Source organism: Eretmochelys imbricata, chromosome 7 (assembly GCF_965152235.1).
Source record: "Eretmochelys imbricata isolate rEreImb1 chromosome 7, rEreImb1.hap1, whole genome shotgun sequence".
Lineage (NCBI taxonomy): Eukaryota > Metazoa > Chordata > Testudines > Cheloniidae > Eretmochelys > Eretmochelys imbricata.
Genome location: NC_135578.1, coordinates 71,589,137 through 71,608,549, shown reverse-complemented (window position 1 = coordinate 71,608,549; position 19,413 = coordinate 71,589,137). Strand labels below are relative to the sequence as shown.

The 19,413-nt window shown below is 42.5% G+C and overlaps 1 protein-coding gene across 2 annotated transcripts in view; it reads right to left on the bottom strand.

The window, feature by feature from the left end:
- Positions 1-7,146, bottom strand: part of CDHR1 (cadherin related family member 1) — a 55,094-nt gene extending 47,948 nt beyond the window's left edge. The window contains exons 1-3 of one of the 2 annotated variants that reach the window (XM_077822812.1): positions 7,086-7,146; positions 6,830-6,832; positions 6,017-6,112 (exon numbers count right to left, since the gene is read on the bottom strand). In XM_077822812.1, the coding sequence (XP_077678938.1) occupies positions 6,017-6,112; positions 6,830-6,832; positions 7,086-7,146 (160 nt within the window). The remainder of the gene's footprint in view (positions 1-6,016; positions 6,113-6,829; positions 6,833-7,085) is intronic. The other variant, XM_077822813.1, reaches the window with a different exon arrangement.
- Positions 7,147-19,413: the final 12,267 nt, after the last annotated feature.

Genomic DNA, 19,413 nt, shown 5'->3' with positions numbered 1-19,413 from the left:
GCAAACCAAATGTTTTCCTGGGGCTTTTCCATTTAAAAATTCCCAGGAAAATTATAAATATAACTTTGTGATTCACCAAGTAACTAGGAAAAGGCACAGAAGAGTCAAGGAGTTATTTTTGCTTTACTGCAAAATAAAATAAAGGGGGAAAAAGAAAAACCTTGGTCTGAGATTTTTCTCAAAAAATGGGGTGTTACAGTGAGGTGTCTACATCCTGACTGTATAAGGGAGCTGATTTGCAAAAGAGATGAACATCCAGCAGCTCCCATTGATTTCAAATGTTCCGGTTTTTGAAAATCTTTGTCTTGATGTTAAACACGTTTCAGGATAGATTCTGCTCTCATTTCTACAGGCATATATCTGGATTAACTCCATTGACTTCAGTGTCAATGCAGTCTTTTTCTCACTCTTTTTTCATGTCATTATAACTTTCCACTTTTTAATTGCCTCACTGTTATATTTCTCACTCTCTTGGTCTCTTCAACCTGATATATCTCTGTGCTGTCTATTTCCTCTCCAAATGCGTAACTGTTTTTCTGCCTTCCAGCTGATTTCTTCTGCCTCTCTGAGACATCCTGCTGTGAGTTTCTAGCACACTTGTCTGTCTGTGGCAGCTGTTCCAGTTGTATTATCTGTTTAAAAAGCTATACTGGGAGTTTCAGATGCCATGAACATTAGTGATAAAAATAGCACTTGACATTTGCAATACAGGATACCTTTCATCTATGGAAATCAAATAACTTTAATTAAGCCCAACAATACCACTGTGCAGCAAATAATATACCCACTGTACAGATGGGGAAACTGAGTTAAAGAGGCCCAAGATCTCACAGCAACCCACTGGCAACCTAGAAATCCTGGCTTCCAGTCTCATACACAAACTACTCTTTCAGGCAGGGATCTCCTTTTTATTGTGTTTGTATAGCACCTAACACAATGGGGCCCTGTTCCATCATCGGGACTCCTAGGAACTGCCCCAATACAAATAAATAACAATAATAATATCACTCCCAAGAAACACATGACCATCCAGTAGACAATGCAGCATAAGGGCTACAAAAGAAGACTTTTATGCAAGTGTGTGAGAATGTATTTCAACCTGAACTTGTGCAAATCCATCCCTTCCCACCGAAGTATCTGCAGGATGGAAACTGAGTGAACAAAAACCCAGTAAGGTTTTCATCCTTTGCACAGTTTTCATCCTTTGTGGGCGGGAAGTGGGGGGGGGGGAGGGCAGAGGGAAGAGGATCTGCATGGAGGGAACACCACTGTAAATCAAATATTAGCCATACAATCTGGCATCTTCTTTGCAAACCTATGCACTAATCATATCAAAATCTCTTATGGTAATTGAAGAATTTTACCTGCTGCAGTTTTTAGGGACTTTCTTATAAGGGCAGCAGGAAATTTCTACTGCTGAAGGTAATACGAAACATTGACATTCATGTCAAGTTTGCGATTGCTGAGGTCTCCCAATAGGAAACAATGGGGTTGATTGATCTTTATGCCCCACTGTTTCCTGAGCTGGTTTTTTGGGTATAACTGATACACTTGTTTATGTGACTACTGGGTAGTTAATGTGCCACTGAAATTGAATTGTTTGATTGCAATTTCTCTTCCAGTTCAGTCTCAGCTCCTAATATTGGATGAGTTACATATGAATGCACAAGCTCTCCATATCATTAACACCCTGGGAACACTTCCCAGCACACTGTTAATGCCAATTAAAAATCTATCCTAGATACGCTGACTCCACTTGCTGAAAAAGAAATAAATTAAAAATCCAACCATAATCCTATCTGTGGGTTCAAGCAAACAGCCCCCTCCTGTCATAAACAGAAGCAAATAGAGTATTATTCATACAGGGACAGGGGAAAATACAAGAGTAACTGATAAAGCCACAATCTGGCCCTTTAGCCGCAACCTCGGTGAGGGCAGAAATCTTTTCTTAGTGTAGCACTCAGCACATAGGCAGCGCTCAAACGGCACATTAGCACTGAAGCAGCTGCCCCACATGGATCCTTCATTTGGGGGAGCCTTAGAATAATAAAATCATAGAAATGTAGGGCTGAAAGGGACATCAAGAGTTCTTCTAGTGCAGCCCCCATGTGCTGAGGCAGGACCAAGTATACCTAGACCATCCCCGACAGGTGTCCAACCTATTCTTAAAAACCTCCAGTGATGGGGATTCCACAACTTCCTTTGGTAACTTGTTCAGGTGCTTATAGTATCAGTACAGTTAGAAGGTTTTTCCTAATATCCAACCTAAATCTCCCTTCCTGCAAACTAAGCCAATTACTTCTTGTCCTAGCCTCAGTGGACATGGAGAACAATTGATCACCGTCCTCTTCATAACAATCTTTTACATATTTGAAGATTGTTATCAGGTCCCCCCTCAGCCTTATCCTCTCTAAACTTCACATGCCCAGTTCTTTCAACCTTTCATCACAGGTCAGGTTTTCTAAACCTTTTACCTTTTTTGTAGTTTTCCTCTGGTCTCTCCACATCTTTCTTAAGGTGTGGTACCCCAAACTGGACACAGTACTCAGCTGAGGTCTTACCAGTGCCAAGAGATGGGAGCAATTACCTCCCGTGTCTGACTCTTAATACACCCCAGAATGATGTTTGCCTTTTTCACAACTGCATCACACTGTTGACTCACATTCAGCCTGAGATCCACTATCACCCCAGATGCTTGTCTGCAGGACTACCACCTTGCCCATTATCCCCCATTTTGTCATTGCGCATTTGATGTTTCCTTCCTAAGGGAAGTACTTTGACCGTGTCTTTACTGAATTTCATCTAATTGATTTCAGCCCAATTCTCCAATTTTTCAAGGTCATTTGAATTCTAATCCTGTCCTCCAAAGTGCTTGCAACTCCTTCCAGCTTGGTGTCATCCATAAAATATTTAATCATACTCTCAACTCCAACATTTAAGTTGATGGAAATATTGAATAGCTCTGGACCTAGGACAGTCCCCTGTGGGGCCTCACTAGATATTTCCTTCCTGTTTGACAGTGAACCATTGAAATTACTCTGAGTTTTTTCAACCCATTATACATCTAGACTGTCTGTTAAATTAGTAACAGAAGCATGCATTGAATTGGCCTGCAGGTAAATTTGTTTTACTTTGATTTTATTTTCTCATTTTTCTTCATGGCACATCCAAGTTCTAAGCAAGACTGGAAAGGAACATACCAAAGTACTGCCAGAAAAGGTATTTTCACACTACTTCTAGCCCACTCAGACAAGGAAATCTCAGACCAAAGAGGCTCGGAGAAGCACCTAAATGGCAGGGCCACCATCTCTTGGCTTCTGGACAGCAATCCTATGTCTCCTCTTATGAGAGCTGCCCGCATCTTCTTAAATTTCTGAGCCTCGCTAGTTGCCTATCAGAGAGGCACTTCTAGCTGGGACTCTGAGACCACCTGAGATCTAAGCCAAAAAACCAGCTCCCTCTCTCTTTCCCCTAACCTCCTACCAACTTGCAGCTTCTGCCTGGGGTTTAAGTGATTGGATTATTTTTGAGGAAGCCCTTAGCATCTGGGTGAATTTCACCCAGTCTGAAATGGCACGAGAGTCCCATTTTGCTTTATTGTACACTAATGGATTTTCAGTCCTCTTATAGGCTTGGTCTCTGTTGGGATCTTGCCTTGATTTCAGTAGTCACTGGTCAGCCACTGACGTAGCTTCCCCAGAACAAACCCCAAATGTTGACAAGAAAAGCTGGGATCTACCTGAGTGTCAGGGATAGTATCCACTGGTGCAAATCACAACTTTCCTGACTGCACTGGGGGTTTGCTTGGTGTGGGTACACTGGTGCTGGCCTTCGATTGCTGGAGTCAGAGCAAATTCCCACTGGCACGGCAGCTTCAGCCTGCTTATAGTGAAACTCAGGTTCACCATGGGCAGGCTCCAGCTGAGCTAATTCCATTGGAAAATGCATCACTTAACACTATAAGCCAGCAGTAGCCAACCTGAGCCTGAAAAGGAGCCAGAATTTACCAATGTACATTTCCAAAGAGCCGCAGTAATATATCAGCAGCACCTCTCCCCAGCCCCCAGAGCCTCCCACCCCCTGGCAGCTCCACCGATCAGCGCCTCCCCGTCCTTCCCCGCACCTCCCAATCAGCTGTTTCGTAGCGTGCAGGAAACTCTGGGGGTGGGGGAGGAGTGAGGGCACAGCAGGCTCATGGGAGGGAGTAGAAAGGGGTGGAGTGCGGGCAGGGCCTGTGGCAGAGCCAGGGGTTGAGCAGTGAGCACTCCCCGGCACGTTGGAAAGTTGGCACCTGAAGCTCCAACCCCGGAGTCGGTGCCTATACAAGGAGCCACGTATTAACTTCTGAAGAGCCGCATGTGGCTCCGGAGCCACAGGTTGGCCACCCCTGCTATAAACTATGTGCTAAATGGTGCATTCCAAGGGGTTATCATTCCTTCCCCTCTTCTCTGGTTGATGTTGCCATTCTCCCATTGGTGGGAAGAGCTGAAGAAGAAACTCTGATCCCCCATGTCACAGAACCCATCAAAGAGTAAAGAAGACTCAGACCACATCTACACTATGGGGACTGTAGCAGCACAGCGATGGGACCATAGCTATGCAGCCATAACCTCTTAGTGTAGACATGGCCTACAGCGATGGAAAGGGTTTTTCCATCACTGTAGGATCATCACCTCCCCAAACGGTGGTAGCTAGGTCAATGGAAGCATTCTTCCATTGACCTACCTGCATCTACACTGGGGGTTAAGTTGGCATGGCTACATCTCTCAGGGGTGTGGATTTTTCACACACCTGAGCAATGTAACTATGTCAACCTAAAATTTAAGTGTAGACCAGGCTGCTGTTGCTGTAGTCTTCCCCCACTGGGAGTGGCCCTTTGTCCTATAGCTGCAGGAACTGAAGAGAACCTACGCCATCATTCCCAAAAGGAAGAGAAGGATCATTTTTGCTGCATAGGTCCTTTCCTGTTAGCGTGAAATTCCACTGGCTATATTTTCACCACCACTGAAATGCAGGTGTGTCTGGAGTAGAAGCAACCAGTACATAGCACTCCAAACAAGAGTGGGATGGGGATACTTTTCCCACCTACACCATGACAAACACCTCCTGTTACAAAACATGTCAAAGAAACTTTAGGGTGAGATTTTCCAAAGCGTGGTGTTGCCCCACTGATGACAATGGGAGCAGAATTAGGCCAATGCTGAGCACTTTTAAAAATCTCACTCACTTTAATTCCAACCAGAACAGATAGGGCCTATCTTTTATGGGGCTCATTCAAAAGTTAGTAACTACAGCCAGACAAGAGTAAACACAAGACAGAGTCCCAGTGCTAAATATGGATGCATTGCTGTGCTATTTTTTTTTTTAAAACCATAACATTTTTAAAGTAGAGCTGGTTGGGAAATAAAACCTCCAAAATTTTCAATACAAAAAGGACATTTTCCCCCCAGTTAGTAAAAAAAAAATCACAAAAGTATTGTGACAGTAAATATTCAGCTATTTCTACTATAAACATAAAAAGGATAACCATTATTTGAAGAAAAACCTGGTGTGTGTTCTCTCTTATTTTCATTTCAGTGTACAGTTTGCGCTGTGGGCTTTCCTATGAGGAATATAAGCGGTCATTAATAATGATCAGCAACTCTGTTCTCTTCCCATAAACATCTGCCTGGCCAGACAAGAATGTCTCTTAATATCACAAATCATTTATGGCCTCACAACACTTGTGCTCAGATGCTCTGGGTGAATCAGGTGACCAATCGTGTGGGAGAGAAGAATAATGATTTCAAAATGCAGTTTGCATTCAAACAAATCATTTTAAATGAAGCGAGGTCCATGTGGAGAGAAAGAATAACATTTAAGTGCATCAAAGGCAAAGCTACTAGAACATTTTGGGCATATGTAATGGACACCATAACAAAATAAATGGTATGCTTTCCCATTCCTTTGTAATGATCCAGGCGAAAAAGGACAGCAATTTTAGAATTTATTTGAACACATGTACAGTGATACTGACCAACAGGTATGTCTTCTGAAAGGCTGAGAAGTGCCATGTTCCCATTAGTGCTGCTCGCTCCATTATCAAAGAAGTAGGGGGCATAATTTGCCTGAGCTGCAATTAAAACAAAGCAGAACCCAAAGAAAAGCGTTTCATAAACTGCAGTAAATTAGATTTCCTATCCTGCCTCTCTCTCTGTACAAAGAATGATGAGCCCTTTGGGAAATAATGTGAGTTTGCATGTAACACATCCAATTACACTCATGAACTTTTTACCTTTTAAATTTATATATACATATATACATACATACATACATACACACACACCCCCCACCCCGATATAACGCTACCCGATATAACACGAATTCGGATATATCACGGTAAAGCAGTGCTCCGGGGGTGCAGGGCTGCGTGCTCCAGTGGATCAAAGCTAGTTCAATATAATGCAGTTTCACCTATAATGCGGTAAGATTTTTTGGCTTCCGAGGACAGTGGTATATCGGGGTAGAGGTGTATATATGTTAAATTGCTCCTCTGTGGTGGTGTACCAATAGTTCATATAAATACTGCACAGCAGCATTTAAAGAATATGAGTAAGGGGGAAAAAAACTAAACAGGATATGTTTAAAGAGCCTCAAACATTCAGCAACTGCGTCTTGCAAAGTAACCTTCACAACCCTTCACCATTTATGTATACAGCTCTCATACACTCTGTGTGTGTATGCCTGACACCTGGCCAATGGCTAAGTAATAACCTAATCAATATTCTAAACATATTTTCAAATTACACCTACTGAATGAGCAATAAGCCATAATTAAATAGTTACTTACTTGCTGCCAGACAACAAAGTTAAAGAAAAAAAAAAGAAAGCAAATTAGTTGTCATTCTAATCACTCATAGTTAAAAATCAAAATAGCCCATTTGAAACGAAATTGCAAAAATGGAAACAGGAGGAGGGGGTAACCTGCACAGTGATCAGTCTCTCAGGAAACAATTTCAGGACCACATTATCCCATCAGTAAGGATTACTGCAGGATATGCCATGTCCTCCTAGTTGTTTATTAACAAAGAGAAAGCCGTACTCACCCAGGCAAACATGCACCAAATTGAGAAATAAAGATGGGGCAAAATGCCTGACATGCTTCATCCCACTGAAGGAAAGGCTAATTTTTTCTCTGTTTCAAAGGTGTTTTGGTTTGTTTCTTTTCGTCTAAAGGGACAGGCAAAGTCTCCTTCAGACCTGTGCGGTGGTGAAATGTGCAAGAGACAGTAACAGATGTTAAGATGTTAAGCGGATGACACGTCTTAATTTCTGAGGAATTTAAAGAAGCTCCTTCCTACCACCTAATTAGACCAATTACTTTGCAAGGAGTTGTGGGACTCATTTCTGATACAAGGTTGGGAGGAATCAACATCACTCTCACAGGGTCGGTCGGTTGTTTGCACTGTGCTCAGGTTGCCTAATGAACCACTCTTCACTGCTTGAATATAGAAGCCAGGTAAAGTTGAATTTTTTAAAATGTGTCTTATTCTCTAACTTACGCCTCTGCTTTCCAGAACTAAGAGGGGGTTTTATTTATTTTAGATTTTGGCCTCATTGAGAAATAAGGGGGTACGAACTCAAAACAAATGCACGGCACAGTAACCAGCAATACTTTAATATCAATACTTTAAAGGAGGCCAGTCATCAATTACAACAGAAAATATCATAGACAGAAGCCAGCGATGGTTTTTTTATTCTTGAGATGGCCTAAAGATTTGTTTTTTTAAATGTTTGGATTTCAGTTAAGTTTTTGATGCATATTTATAGCTGGTATATAACTTATAATTAACATCCTGAAACTTTTAAAAAAGTACTCCAAAGACAATATTAATGAAATAGTTTTTTTCCCCCACTTTGTTTTCTGTTTCAGACAGTTAAAAGCGTATTTCATGCTACGCAAATATATCTATCTATTCAGTAAATTCAGGGGGGAAAAAAACCCACACTGGAAAGTGCATATAAACAAAACATAAGAGGAACTTGGCAAATGGTAATAGTTCCCAAATGGAGATGTTTCAGTGTTCTAGCTGTCAGCTTGATGCAGAATTCTTTCCCTTTAAGAATGCTCTAATGTACTTTAATGATGTTTTTGAATTTACAGAACACACACACACACACAAAACAACCCCCTCAGAAGTTAGTAATAAATTAACACAAGTGCTTTTTATTTTTGTCCAAGATTTTTTTTTAAATAAACCATGTTGCTACTCAGGTGTGATCAAAGTTACTTTTTCTTCTGGCAGACATGACCTATGTACATTGGGACTGAATGTGAATTGGAAGCGTTGGTGAGATCAGTCCCATTTCCAGTGGACAGGTAGCCATGTCACCATACCCGTTATCACAACTGCACTAGCTAGGCACTCTTGCTAGCAGCTGTCAATAAAGGCAGAGAATACCATCTCTCTCTTCCTAAAGGTGGTTCCCTCTAAAGCATGCCTCGTTTTCTGGATCCAAAGCACAGCACGTATGCACATGCTTACCTTCACTAGGATTACTCACACACTTCCATGCTTTGCTGGATTGAAGCCATTGTCGATGGGAGCAGGACTGATCCTTGGTGGGAATAATTTGCCCTGTGCTGTCCATGTCCTAGAGGGCCCAACCATGCAGCAGCTGCAGACTGGATTCCAGTGGATGTACTTCATTTGTCAGCACTTTCATGATCATTCCATTCATTTTATTATGATTAACTAAGAATTTGGAACAAACCTTTCTGTTCTGTCCAGCTGCCTTAGACAGGCCAAACCCCGAATCCTTACTCAGCAAAACTCCTATTGGCTTCAGTGGGACCTTTGCCTGAGTAAGGAGTGCAGGATGTGGTCCCATGAGTGGGTGAAAAGCACATGCATTATTTCTGAAACATATGAGAGCCATGGGCTCGGCCCAGCTTATCGCCTGGAACTTCCAGGCTTGGTTTAATGAACGAAGGGTTAAATAGCCCCCCCTCCCACTCCCATGTGTGGGTTTTTTTTTTTTTGTTTTTGTTTTTTTGTTTTTTTTTTTGCAGAAGAAACAGGAAAATCTGCAAGTTGCTACTCACAGGGCCTGATCCAAAGCCCACTGAAGTCACTGGAAAGACTCCTATAGGATCAGACAGAGTTCCTTCCATATTGTTCTGTGGATAGAGGGTAGTAAGTGTTCCCCATCCCACTCAAGGAAGTAGCAAGGGATTTGGTCCACAAACACATAGATTTTGGGGGACCAGTCAGAAGTTATGGTCACCTCTACAGTGGTCTGAGCTGCTTCACAACCTCCTGACCCTCTCCCTTAAGCTTCTAGACAACTGGGAGCATGGATCCAGCTGGCAGCTGCTGCCCCTGATACCACCCTCAGGGGGAGTTTCAGAGTGCAGAGGGGAACAGTGAGGAAATGAATGCTGAGAGAGTCAGCACGACCTTATTCTCGGATTTTCCATGGGGACAATTCCATGGACAAAACAGCTCCCTCTCTGCTCATGGAACCTGGTCACTGCAAAGTAGCCACTGGGGTATTCTGCTAGGTGGAAAGAAGGGGAGGATGGTGCTGAAGAGGCAGCCTGCCCCTCTTCCTGCTTGAATCCACCAGGTTTTCATCCTCTCTGACCACAGATGTGGAGGGGACAATCTAGCCCAATATACTTTATTTTATGCATTTTCCACAATACAAAGGGCACCACTAATTAGATACTGTTTTCTATACAGATAGCCACATGCAGTTCATCAGCCAGGGAAACAGAAGCCAGAGCAAAAACAGAGAACCCAGAAGAGAGACATCTTTGAACAAGATACACACTGTCCTCGAGCATTAAACCCCAACACAGGTTTCCTGGCCTGCAGGGAGAATCCCATTGGAACACATTGTGTTCCTGTACGGACATTCTTCCTGCAGGACAAGTGAACTGTAAGGCCTCAGCATGGTAAAAAGTACATTAAAATTAGTGGAGTATTATTAGCAAAGGCGCTGTGTAAATCTAGGATGCTGTTAACTTGTATCACTGATAGTAATTATCTTATTAACAATAACTATACTAAAACAACAGTGATAGTATAGCAACATATACAAAATGGCCTACGAGCGGGACCATGTGACTCCCAAGAGAGGAGAAGAAAGCCAGCCTGCCAGTCGCAGTGTGGTCTTCAGGCCTTTAAAATGTGAGACAAGGATCTCAAGGGAAGGACACAATGGCAGCATAAAGGAAAACATGCAGTGAGCTCTTTCTACAGGGTACATTAATAGCAAGAGTGGCAGGAGGTTTTCCCTGCTGCTAGTGCCTGATTCTGCCTCACTGATGTCAGTGGGCGCATGACCATTGATTTCAAGGGAACAGGATCAAGCCCTTAGTCTTTAGGGCTGGGATTTTCAAAGCAGCATGGCACCAAACTCCCACTCAATTTCAATAGATTTGTGCCCCTAACTCTCCTAGACTCATTTGGAAACCCTAGCCAATACCCTTTTTGTGTGTACACCTACATACTTACACCTGCCAGAACTGGTTGGAAAATGTGGAACGTTTTGAAATTTTGATGAAAAACCAGAAAAAAAGTCAAATATTTTTGCAAACTTTCTCCTCTCCCACCAATTATCCAACCATTTCTAATACCTACTGTATTCAGCTAACATTGCTGCATGAGCACGTCCCATTCCAGGACCTCTGTGAACGCGGTCATGGCTAGTGCCCTGGAAGACAAATGAATAAAACAGAGGAAACAGGATGTAACATCAGTAACAGCTGCAGTCAATACTCCTGCAGTTGAACGAAAACCTCCACAAGCCCCAGCCCATCTGAGCATAGTAAACACAAATGAAAACTCTTCTTATCAGGAGAGGCACAATAATACTCCCAAGAGTATCTCTGCAACAGCAGTTCCCATAATGGGGTCTAGGGAGACTCTTTCGGACAGTGGTCTGTTCCCAGAAGGGAGATGCACTAGAGTTCAGCGGGCAATGAACAAGTGCCCAGATTAGTCACCATCACCACAACAGGCACTAATTGCCACCTGCATTGGCAGTCTGAGCACAGAAGCCAAGGGCTGAATGGGTATGGAGATAAAGTATATTTTCAGCATCATATTATGGGTGGTCACTTCATGTCATAGCACATCACATTAGCCAGATGTTATGGAGAAGTCTGCCCATGCTGTACCTGTTCAGTAAGTAAATACAGGATTTTGCTTTCCTGGGTTGGCAATCTGGTCCCTTTCACATGCATTAAATTAACATATACATTTAAAAGAGAGACACAAACAATAAAAGAGAGTAGAGGGTATAGGCTTTCTGCTCTGCTTCACGTAAACTAGGTGTGGCCTTCAGTCTTCTGCAAGTTATTAATGTAGCCTTCACTTGGAGAAGGTTTAGACGTACACTTGCTCTAACCTCTGTGCCTTTTTATGAGTGAAAAGTTGTATATTCATATTAAATCATTCAAAATAAATAGCTTGAAACACCACCTTCTACATAAGCCTTCTCTTTCTGCACTGAATAAACATGACAGATCATCTCCTAGTGAAAACATCTAGAGGAAAAACTGCACCTTTTCTTCACTGTGTGTGTGTGCTAAAGTTAAATCAGCAGGTAAGTGCGCTCTGTGTTATATTTAAAAATCTTAAGAATGAGTTGAGGCTCCACCCTGCATTTCCTGTCTGGGCCATGTGAAGGGGAGAAGAAGCTGTAATGGCCAAGCAGAGGTTCCTGGAGCCATTCTGCCTATGTGAGGCAGAATGGCACAGAGGAGCACAATCAGCAGTGCTGCATGCCAGTAGCTGGGAGGGAGGGGGATGGAACCTGACCTTTTCCTTGCGAAGCCACCAGGTTTATCAGGCATGCCCCTTCCTAGAGAATGAGAGGATAGCCATTTGGGAGATCCAAGGGGGGGGGGGGGGGGCGGGGAAGTGAGGGGAGAACGGGTTGGGGGGGAGATGTGCCTCTCACATCCATGCAAGACAAGGCAGAATTATGCCCTATATGGCTCAGCTTGGTGTAGCTGCAAATGTATATCAAATGGTTCTTTGTTTTCAGAGGAATTGTGTATTGCATCTCACTAGCAACTCTCACAGAACTGCCTGAGTGTGAACTGTTCAAGCTGTTCTCCACATGTCACATCTGCAGCAGGAAGTGCTAAGGTACAGTAAGTGTGACAAATTTCACTTCAGTGGTTGCATGCAAGCTCCCATCTCACTACATGGCTAGACAATATTGCTTTTGATCTCAGTTGAACTGATTTAGCATACCCAGGGTTGATATGTAGTAAAAGCACAATCCACAAAAACAGCATAAAAAGTACTGGTCCCAAAAAACAACCAGCACCTAGTGTATCAATAGAGAGTTTTCAGAGTAGCAGCCTTGTTAGTCTGTATCCGCAAAAAGAAAAGGAGTACTTGTGGCACCTTAGAGACTAACCAATTTATTTGAGCATGAGCTTTCGTGAGCTACAGCTCACTTCATCCGATGCATTCTCTAAGGTGCCACTAGTACTCCTTTTCTTTTTGCGAATACAGACTAACACGGCTGCTACTCTGAAAACTTAGAGACTAACAAATTTATTTGAGCATAAGCTTTTGTGCATGCATCCGATGAAGTGAGCTCTAGCTCACGAAAGCTTATGCTCAAATAAATTTGTCAGTCTCTAAGGTGCCACAAGTACTCCTTTTCTAATAGAGAGTTTGATATCTGAGATAGAGCAATGTCACTCTGTCCCAAGATTCAAGGCTAGGGAGTAAAACGAGGGTGGTGCAAAACTAGGAGCATTTTTCAAGAATGTTTTGGGTGAACATTTTTATAATTTAACTGTGGGTGATTTTGCATCTGCTAAGTTTTGCATTTCTGCAACATTTTGCAAAATCTCCTTCCTCTCTTGAAACATGCAAAAATTGATTTTTGGACCAAAAGGAATTTCCAAATGTTGAGGTTTTTGCTCTAAAATAGGACCATTTTTAGGTGAACTTTTTAAAAAATTTTGTTTGCGAGGCAAAAATTCAGTTCAAAACTTGCATGTTTTTCACAAAACCTTACATTTTTGCAACATCACAAGAAAACAGAAACCCTTTAGAGGTAAAGATTTTACAATCTGATTATTTTCACTCAGCCCTAAGATAAACACAGAGGGGCCAATTGACCCCTGTGCTGCTACTTGAGCAGAAGCAGTTTGTGCCTTCCCTATTCTGAAGCTTTGGGGGTGAGTATGGCTGCAGACACAGGATAGAGAAGCTAAAAGGGATGCATTAAGTCATGCCGCTGCTGAGACACAGAATTGCTTGGGCAAGGGTGTGTCCCCAGCCACACACTGTCTTTCCCTTAGGGCTCTTGGATAAGAACATAAGAATGGCCATACTGGGTCAGGTTTCAGAGTAGCAGCCGTGTTTGTCTGTATCCGCAAAAAGAACAGGAGTACTTGTGGCACTTTAGAGACTAACACATTTATTAGAGCATACTGGGTCAGACAAAGGTCCATTCAGCCTAGAACCTGTCTGCTGACGGTGGCCAATGCCGAGTGCCCCAGAGGGACTGAACCTAACAGGTAACGATCAAGTGACCTCTCTCCTGCCATCCATCTCCACCCTCTGACAAACAGAGGCTAGGGACACTATTCCTTATCCATCCTGGCTAATAGCTGTCATAAACACACAGCTAAGGGTAACATAAAATCCCTCCTTACCTGTAAAGGGTTAAGAAGCTCAGGTAACCTGGTTGGCACCTGACCAAAAGGACCAATAAGGGGAGAAGATACTTTCAAATCTGTGGGGGAAGGGTTTTGTGTTCTCTCTGGGTCAGGGAGGAATCGGGACAGGGAAAATACATCTCCCAAAGGCCTACTTGAACTAAGCATCTAGATTACAAAAATTGTAAGTAAAGCAAGGAAATGTGTTAGTTTATCTTTTGTTTTAGCTTGTGAATTTTCCCTGTGCTAGAGGGAGGTTTATCCCTGTTTTTTTGTAACTTTTAAGTTTTGCCAAGAGGGAAATCCTCTGTGTTTTGAATCTGATTGTCCTGTAAAATTACCTTCCATCCTGATTTTACAGAGGGGCTTCTTTTACTTTCTTTTCTTTATTATAAAGTTCTGTTTTTAAAGAATCTGATTGGGTTTTTAGTGTCCTACAAACCCAAGGGTCTGGTTTGTGCTCACCTTGTTTATTTTTCAAGCCTCCCCAGGAAAGGGGATATAGGCTTGGGGGGATATTTTGTGGGAATAGGAACTCCAAGTGGTCCTTTCCCTGATTCTTTGTCTAAATCACTTGGTGGCAGCATACCTTGGTTCAAGGACAAATAGAGATTTGTGCCTTGGGGAAGTTTTTAACATAAGCTGGTAGAAATAAGCTTAGGGGGTCTTTCATGTGGGTCCCCACATCTCTACCCTAGAGTTCAGAGTGGGGAGGGAACCCTAACAATAGCCATTAATGGACTTAACCTCCATGAATTTATCTAGTTCTCTTTTAAACCCTGTTATAGCCCTAGCATTTTAGTTGCCCTTCTCTGAACCTTTTCTAATGCCAATATATCTTTTTTGAGATGAGGAGACCACATCTGTATGTAGTATTCAAGATGTGGGTGTACCATGGATATATATAAGGGCAATAAAATATTCTCGGTCTTATTCTCGATCCCTTTTTAAAGGATTCCTAACATCCTGTTTGCTTTTTTGACTGCCGCTGCACACTGTGTGGATGTCTTCAGAGGACTATCCACGATGACTCCAAGATCTCTTTCCTGATTAGTTGTAGCTAAATTAGCCCCCATTATATTGTATGTATAGTTGGGGTTATTTTTTCCAATGTGCTCTTACTTTACATTTATCCACATTATATACTGGCATTAGAAAAGGTTCAGAGAAGGGCAACTAAAATGATTAGGGGTTTAGAATGCATCCCATATGAGGAGAGTTTAAAGAGACCAGGACTTTTTAGCTTGGAAAAGAGGAGACTAAGGGGGGATATGATAGAGGTATATAAAATCATGAGTGGTGTGGAGAAAGTGAATAAGGAAAAGTTATTTACTTGTTCCCATAATATAAGAACTAGGGGCCACCAAATGAAATTAATGGGCAGCAGGTTTAAAACAAATAAGAGGAAGTTCTTCTTCACACAGCGCACTGTCAACCTGTGGAACTCCTTGCCTGAGGAGGTTGTGAAGGCTAGGACTATAACAGGGTTTAAAAGAGAACTAGATAAATTCATGGAGGTTAAGTCCATTAATGACTATCAGCCAGGATGGGTAAAGAATGGTGTCCCTAGCCTCTGTTAGTCAGAGCGTGGAGATGGATGGCAGGAGAGAGATCACTTGATCATTACCTGTTAGGTTCACTCCCTCTGGGGCACCTGGCTTTGGCTACTGTCAGTAGACAGGATACTGGGCTGGATGGACCTTTGGTCTGACCCAGTATGGCCTTTCTTATGTTCTTAAATTTTGTTTGCCATTTTGTTGCCCAGTCACTTAGTTTTGTGAGATCTTTTTGAAGTTTTTCACAGTCTGCTTTGCTCTTAATTATCTTGAGCAGTTTAGTATCGTCTGCAAACTTTGCCACCTCACTGTTTACCCCTTTCTCCAGATCATTTATGAACAAGTTGAATAGGATTGGTCCTAGGACTTACCCTTGGGGAACACCACTAGTTACCCCTCTCCATTCTGAAAATTTACCATTTATTCCTACCCTTTGTTCCCTGTCTTTTAACCAGTTCTCAGTTCACGAAAGGATCTTCCCTTTTATCCCATAACAACTTAATTTACATAAGAGCCTTTGATGAGGGACCTTGTCAAAGGCTTTCTGGAAACCTAAGTATACTATATCCACTGGATCCCCCTTGTCCACATGTTTGTTGACCCCCTCAAAGAACTCTAATAGATTAGTAAGACATGATTTCCCTTTACAGAAACCATATTGGCTTTTGCCCAACAATTTATGTTCTTCTATGTGTCTGACAATTTTATTCTTTACTATTGTTTCAACTAATTTTGCTGGTACTGACGTTAGACTTACTGGTCTGTAATTGCTGGGATCACCTCTAGAGCCCTTTTTAAATATTGGTGTTAGATTAGCTATCTTCCAGTCATTGGGTACAGAAGCTGATTTAGGAGGACAGGTTACAAATCATAGTTAATAGTTCCGCAATTTCACATTTGAGTTCTTTCAGAACTCTTGGGTGAATGCCATCTGGTTCCGGGGACTTGTTACTGTTAAGTTTCTCAATTAATTCCAAAACCTCCTCTAGTGACACTTCAGTCTATGACAATTCCTCAGTTTTGTCACCTACAAAGGATGGCTCAGGTTTGAGAATCTCCCTAACATCCTCAGCCGTGAAGACTGAAGCAACGAATTCATTTAGTTTCTCCGCAATGACTTTGTTGTCTTTAAGTGCTCCTTTTGTATCTTGATGGTCCAGGGGCCTCACTGGATGCACCAGAGAGACAGAAAAAGAAAAGTTACTTGACTGACAGACTAGAGATTTTGGATTCAGAGTAGCAGCTGTGTTAGTCTGTATCCCTAAAAAGATTTTGGGTGCCTCAGTTTTTGGGTGCCCAACTTAAGACACCTTAAAGGGGCCTGATTTTCAAAAAAACCCAACAACCCTGAGCCCAAAATTCAGGCCTCAACCATCTCAAGTAGGGCAACCAAAACTGAGGCTCCCAAATTGTTAGTTACTTTGGAAATTCTTGGCTTTTTTGCTTTAGACAAAACAGAAAAAAACATGTTTTTGTCATGTACTGAAACTGCTTCAGGAAGGATACAGTTGATTATCTTCATCTCCGGATTTAACTAATGAAAGGGTCAGTTTCCCTCAGTACATGTGAGTTTTAAAGAGTGGGAGGGTTGCTACTTCTCAGTATGCAGAAGGCACTGCTTTTCTTTTTAATAATTTCTTAATTACTCTCAGTTTTGGACCATCTGTGATTTTTTTTACTGGCTCAACATATTGCATTTTGATCCATCTCTTCACTAATAAACTGTGTATAGTTTGTAAATAAAGGCAGCTGTACTTTGAAAATTCGCGACTTGAGGTTATGTTTTGGGCTAGTCAAAACCTTCCTGACTCTTAGAGCTGGTCAAAATTTTTCCATCAGAACTGTGTTTTGACAGAAAAAATGGATTTTAAACTAAACAAAGATTTTGGTGAAAAGTATCTACTGCCTGTGGATAATTTCAATTGAAAATGATGCCACTGTATCTCATGGAAGTTGTACTTTGGGGGATTTAAGCTTCCATTCTCTTCTATGGGATGGACTCTCTTGCCAGACTACATCTCTCATGATGCACCATGGCCAGGGACTATTATGACACTCTCCCTTCCTTGCACCAAGAAAGTGGAGCATTATGGGAGATGTAGTCTGGCTAAAATCCCTGGCCCATAGAAGAGAATAGGAGCATAAGACCTGAACTCCACTCCCATGAAGCATAGAGGTACCCATTTTGAATTGAATTTAACAGAAATATATATTTAACAGAAATGTCTAAATTTTCAATGCAAAATAAACAAAACTATTTTCTCTAAGTTTTCTGAGAGGGAAAAACCCCTTCGTTTCTCCCCAGCTCTGCTGACTCTTTGACAGATCACGCTCCCTGCTTTGGCCCCAGGAAGAGTGAGCAGTGCTGTTCAGACTGGCTTGGGAAGAGGAGTGGACTGGTCCTTGTTCAGCTGTCCCACAGTCCCAGCAGTGCTGGAAGGGGATGAGGAATAGGGGAAAATTGGCAACTTTGGTGGGAACAAGGAAGAAAAGCAGAGAAACAAACTCCAAATCTCCTTCCAGCACTGTGCAAACCTCCCTTTGGCTCTGCACACATCCCTACAGCCTCACTGCATTGACACTATGTTCGATGGCAGAGCAAAGCTAATCTCTAGCGTTCCCTTTGGCTCACACCCTTTCCCATTCCACCAGCTGGAGAACCGTACCTCTTCCCTGCAAAAGGGTATCATGGCAATGAATGGTTCGTACACATCAAGGGAAGGGAGGTGAATGGGATAATAGGAAAGTCCTTTCTACATACTCTAGATACCCATTAATCTCATTTCATGCACTAGAGGCCGTGCTTTTTTGCTGCTGCCACAAGGGGGTGTGGCTACTTCCCCAACTGCAGACATTAAGTGGAAAAAAATATTGTGGAGCCTGCTTTTTTATAGTGAGGTGGATTCCAACAGCATCCCTCAAAGGCATCTGCCACAACTGCAAGAAAAAGGAAAGTACATAGCTGACCTGGAGTACTGTGCCCCACACAACAACTATCCTGCTTGGGAGGAAAAGGCTGCCTATAGCCTGGTGGAGGGCCACATATAGGTCCTTCCCTGTCCCCCTTTTGTTTTAGAATAGTCCCTCCACAAGACAGGAGGTCGCTAGAAATTTGCAATGTGTGGATTTGATTTTAAACATGTTTTCCAGGTTACCATGTGTCCTGTATACGTTGCATGGATACAGCATAAAATAGACATGCCAGATATCCTCCCTTATTTAACAGTGACTAGCTAGGGTAACAGTCAATCAGTGCTTAATTTGTGCCAGGGTTTGCCAGGGCTGAGCCCCAGCATTTCTAAGCTTGGCAGTTCATAGCCCCAGTACCTCTCAGCTTGCTATATAAGTTATGTAAAAAAATTGCTGGATCCCGAGCACCTCTTTCATTACAAATTAAGCACTGCCGTCAATAGAAACAAATAAAATCCACAGTCCCTCTCCTCCCACCCCACAGAGGGGGGAGGGATAGCTCAGTGGTTTGAGCATTGGCCTGCTAAACCCAGGGTTGTGAGTTCAATCCTTGAGGGGGCCATTTAGGGATCTGGGGCAAAAATTGGGGATTGGTCCTGCTTTGAGCAGGGGGTTGGACTAGATGACCTCCTGAGGTCCCTTCCAACCCTGATATTCTATGATTCTATGAACTGCCTTGTGTAGCTATTACCAAGTCTGGTGAGAAGAGATTTTGAACAGGAAAGAAAATTTGATTTCTACCTGGCAGTAAAATTGTTTATTTGCACTCAGTTAGACCAAGATGAAAGAGCAAAGAAAGGAGCCATATAACATGAGAGATGTTACGTCAATTATATGGACAACCTTTTGTTGCTCCATGCTCAGAGCACAGTCATCTGCACGACTGATGTTCAGAGTCAGCACTCCTGGAAAGGAAATCTGCTTGCTCGTCAGAGAATGTGTTAAAAATAAACGCGCTTTTCTCACCACCACATATAACTAAGTCAGTAATGCATTGCAAAGGGGGGCACCAAGGTCAGGGACATGGGGTGAAATGTGTGTGGAGGACTGCCTTGAGGCCTAAGGATATTTATCAGATCTTAAGTGGGATTTAGGTGGTGAATAGCTGGTGTGATGGTTATAGAGTTAGCTGCACATCTGACCCCTTCTGCTTTCTCTGGGTGCAACCCCACAGGTATCAGGCCTCATGCCTTCACCTTTCTCAGGGTG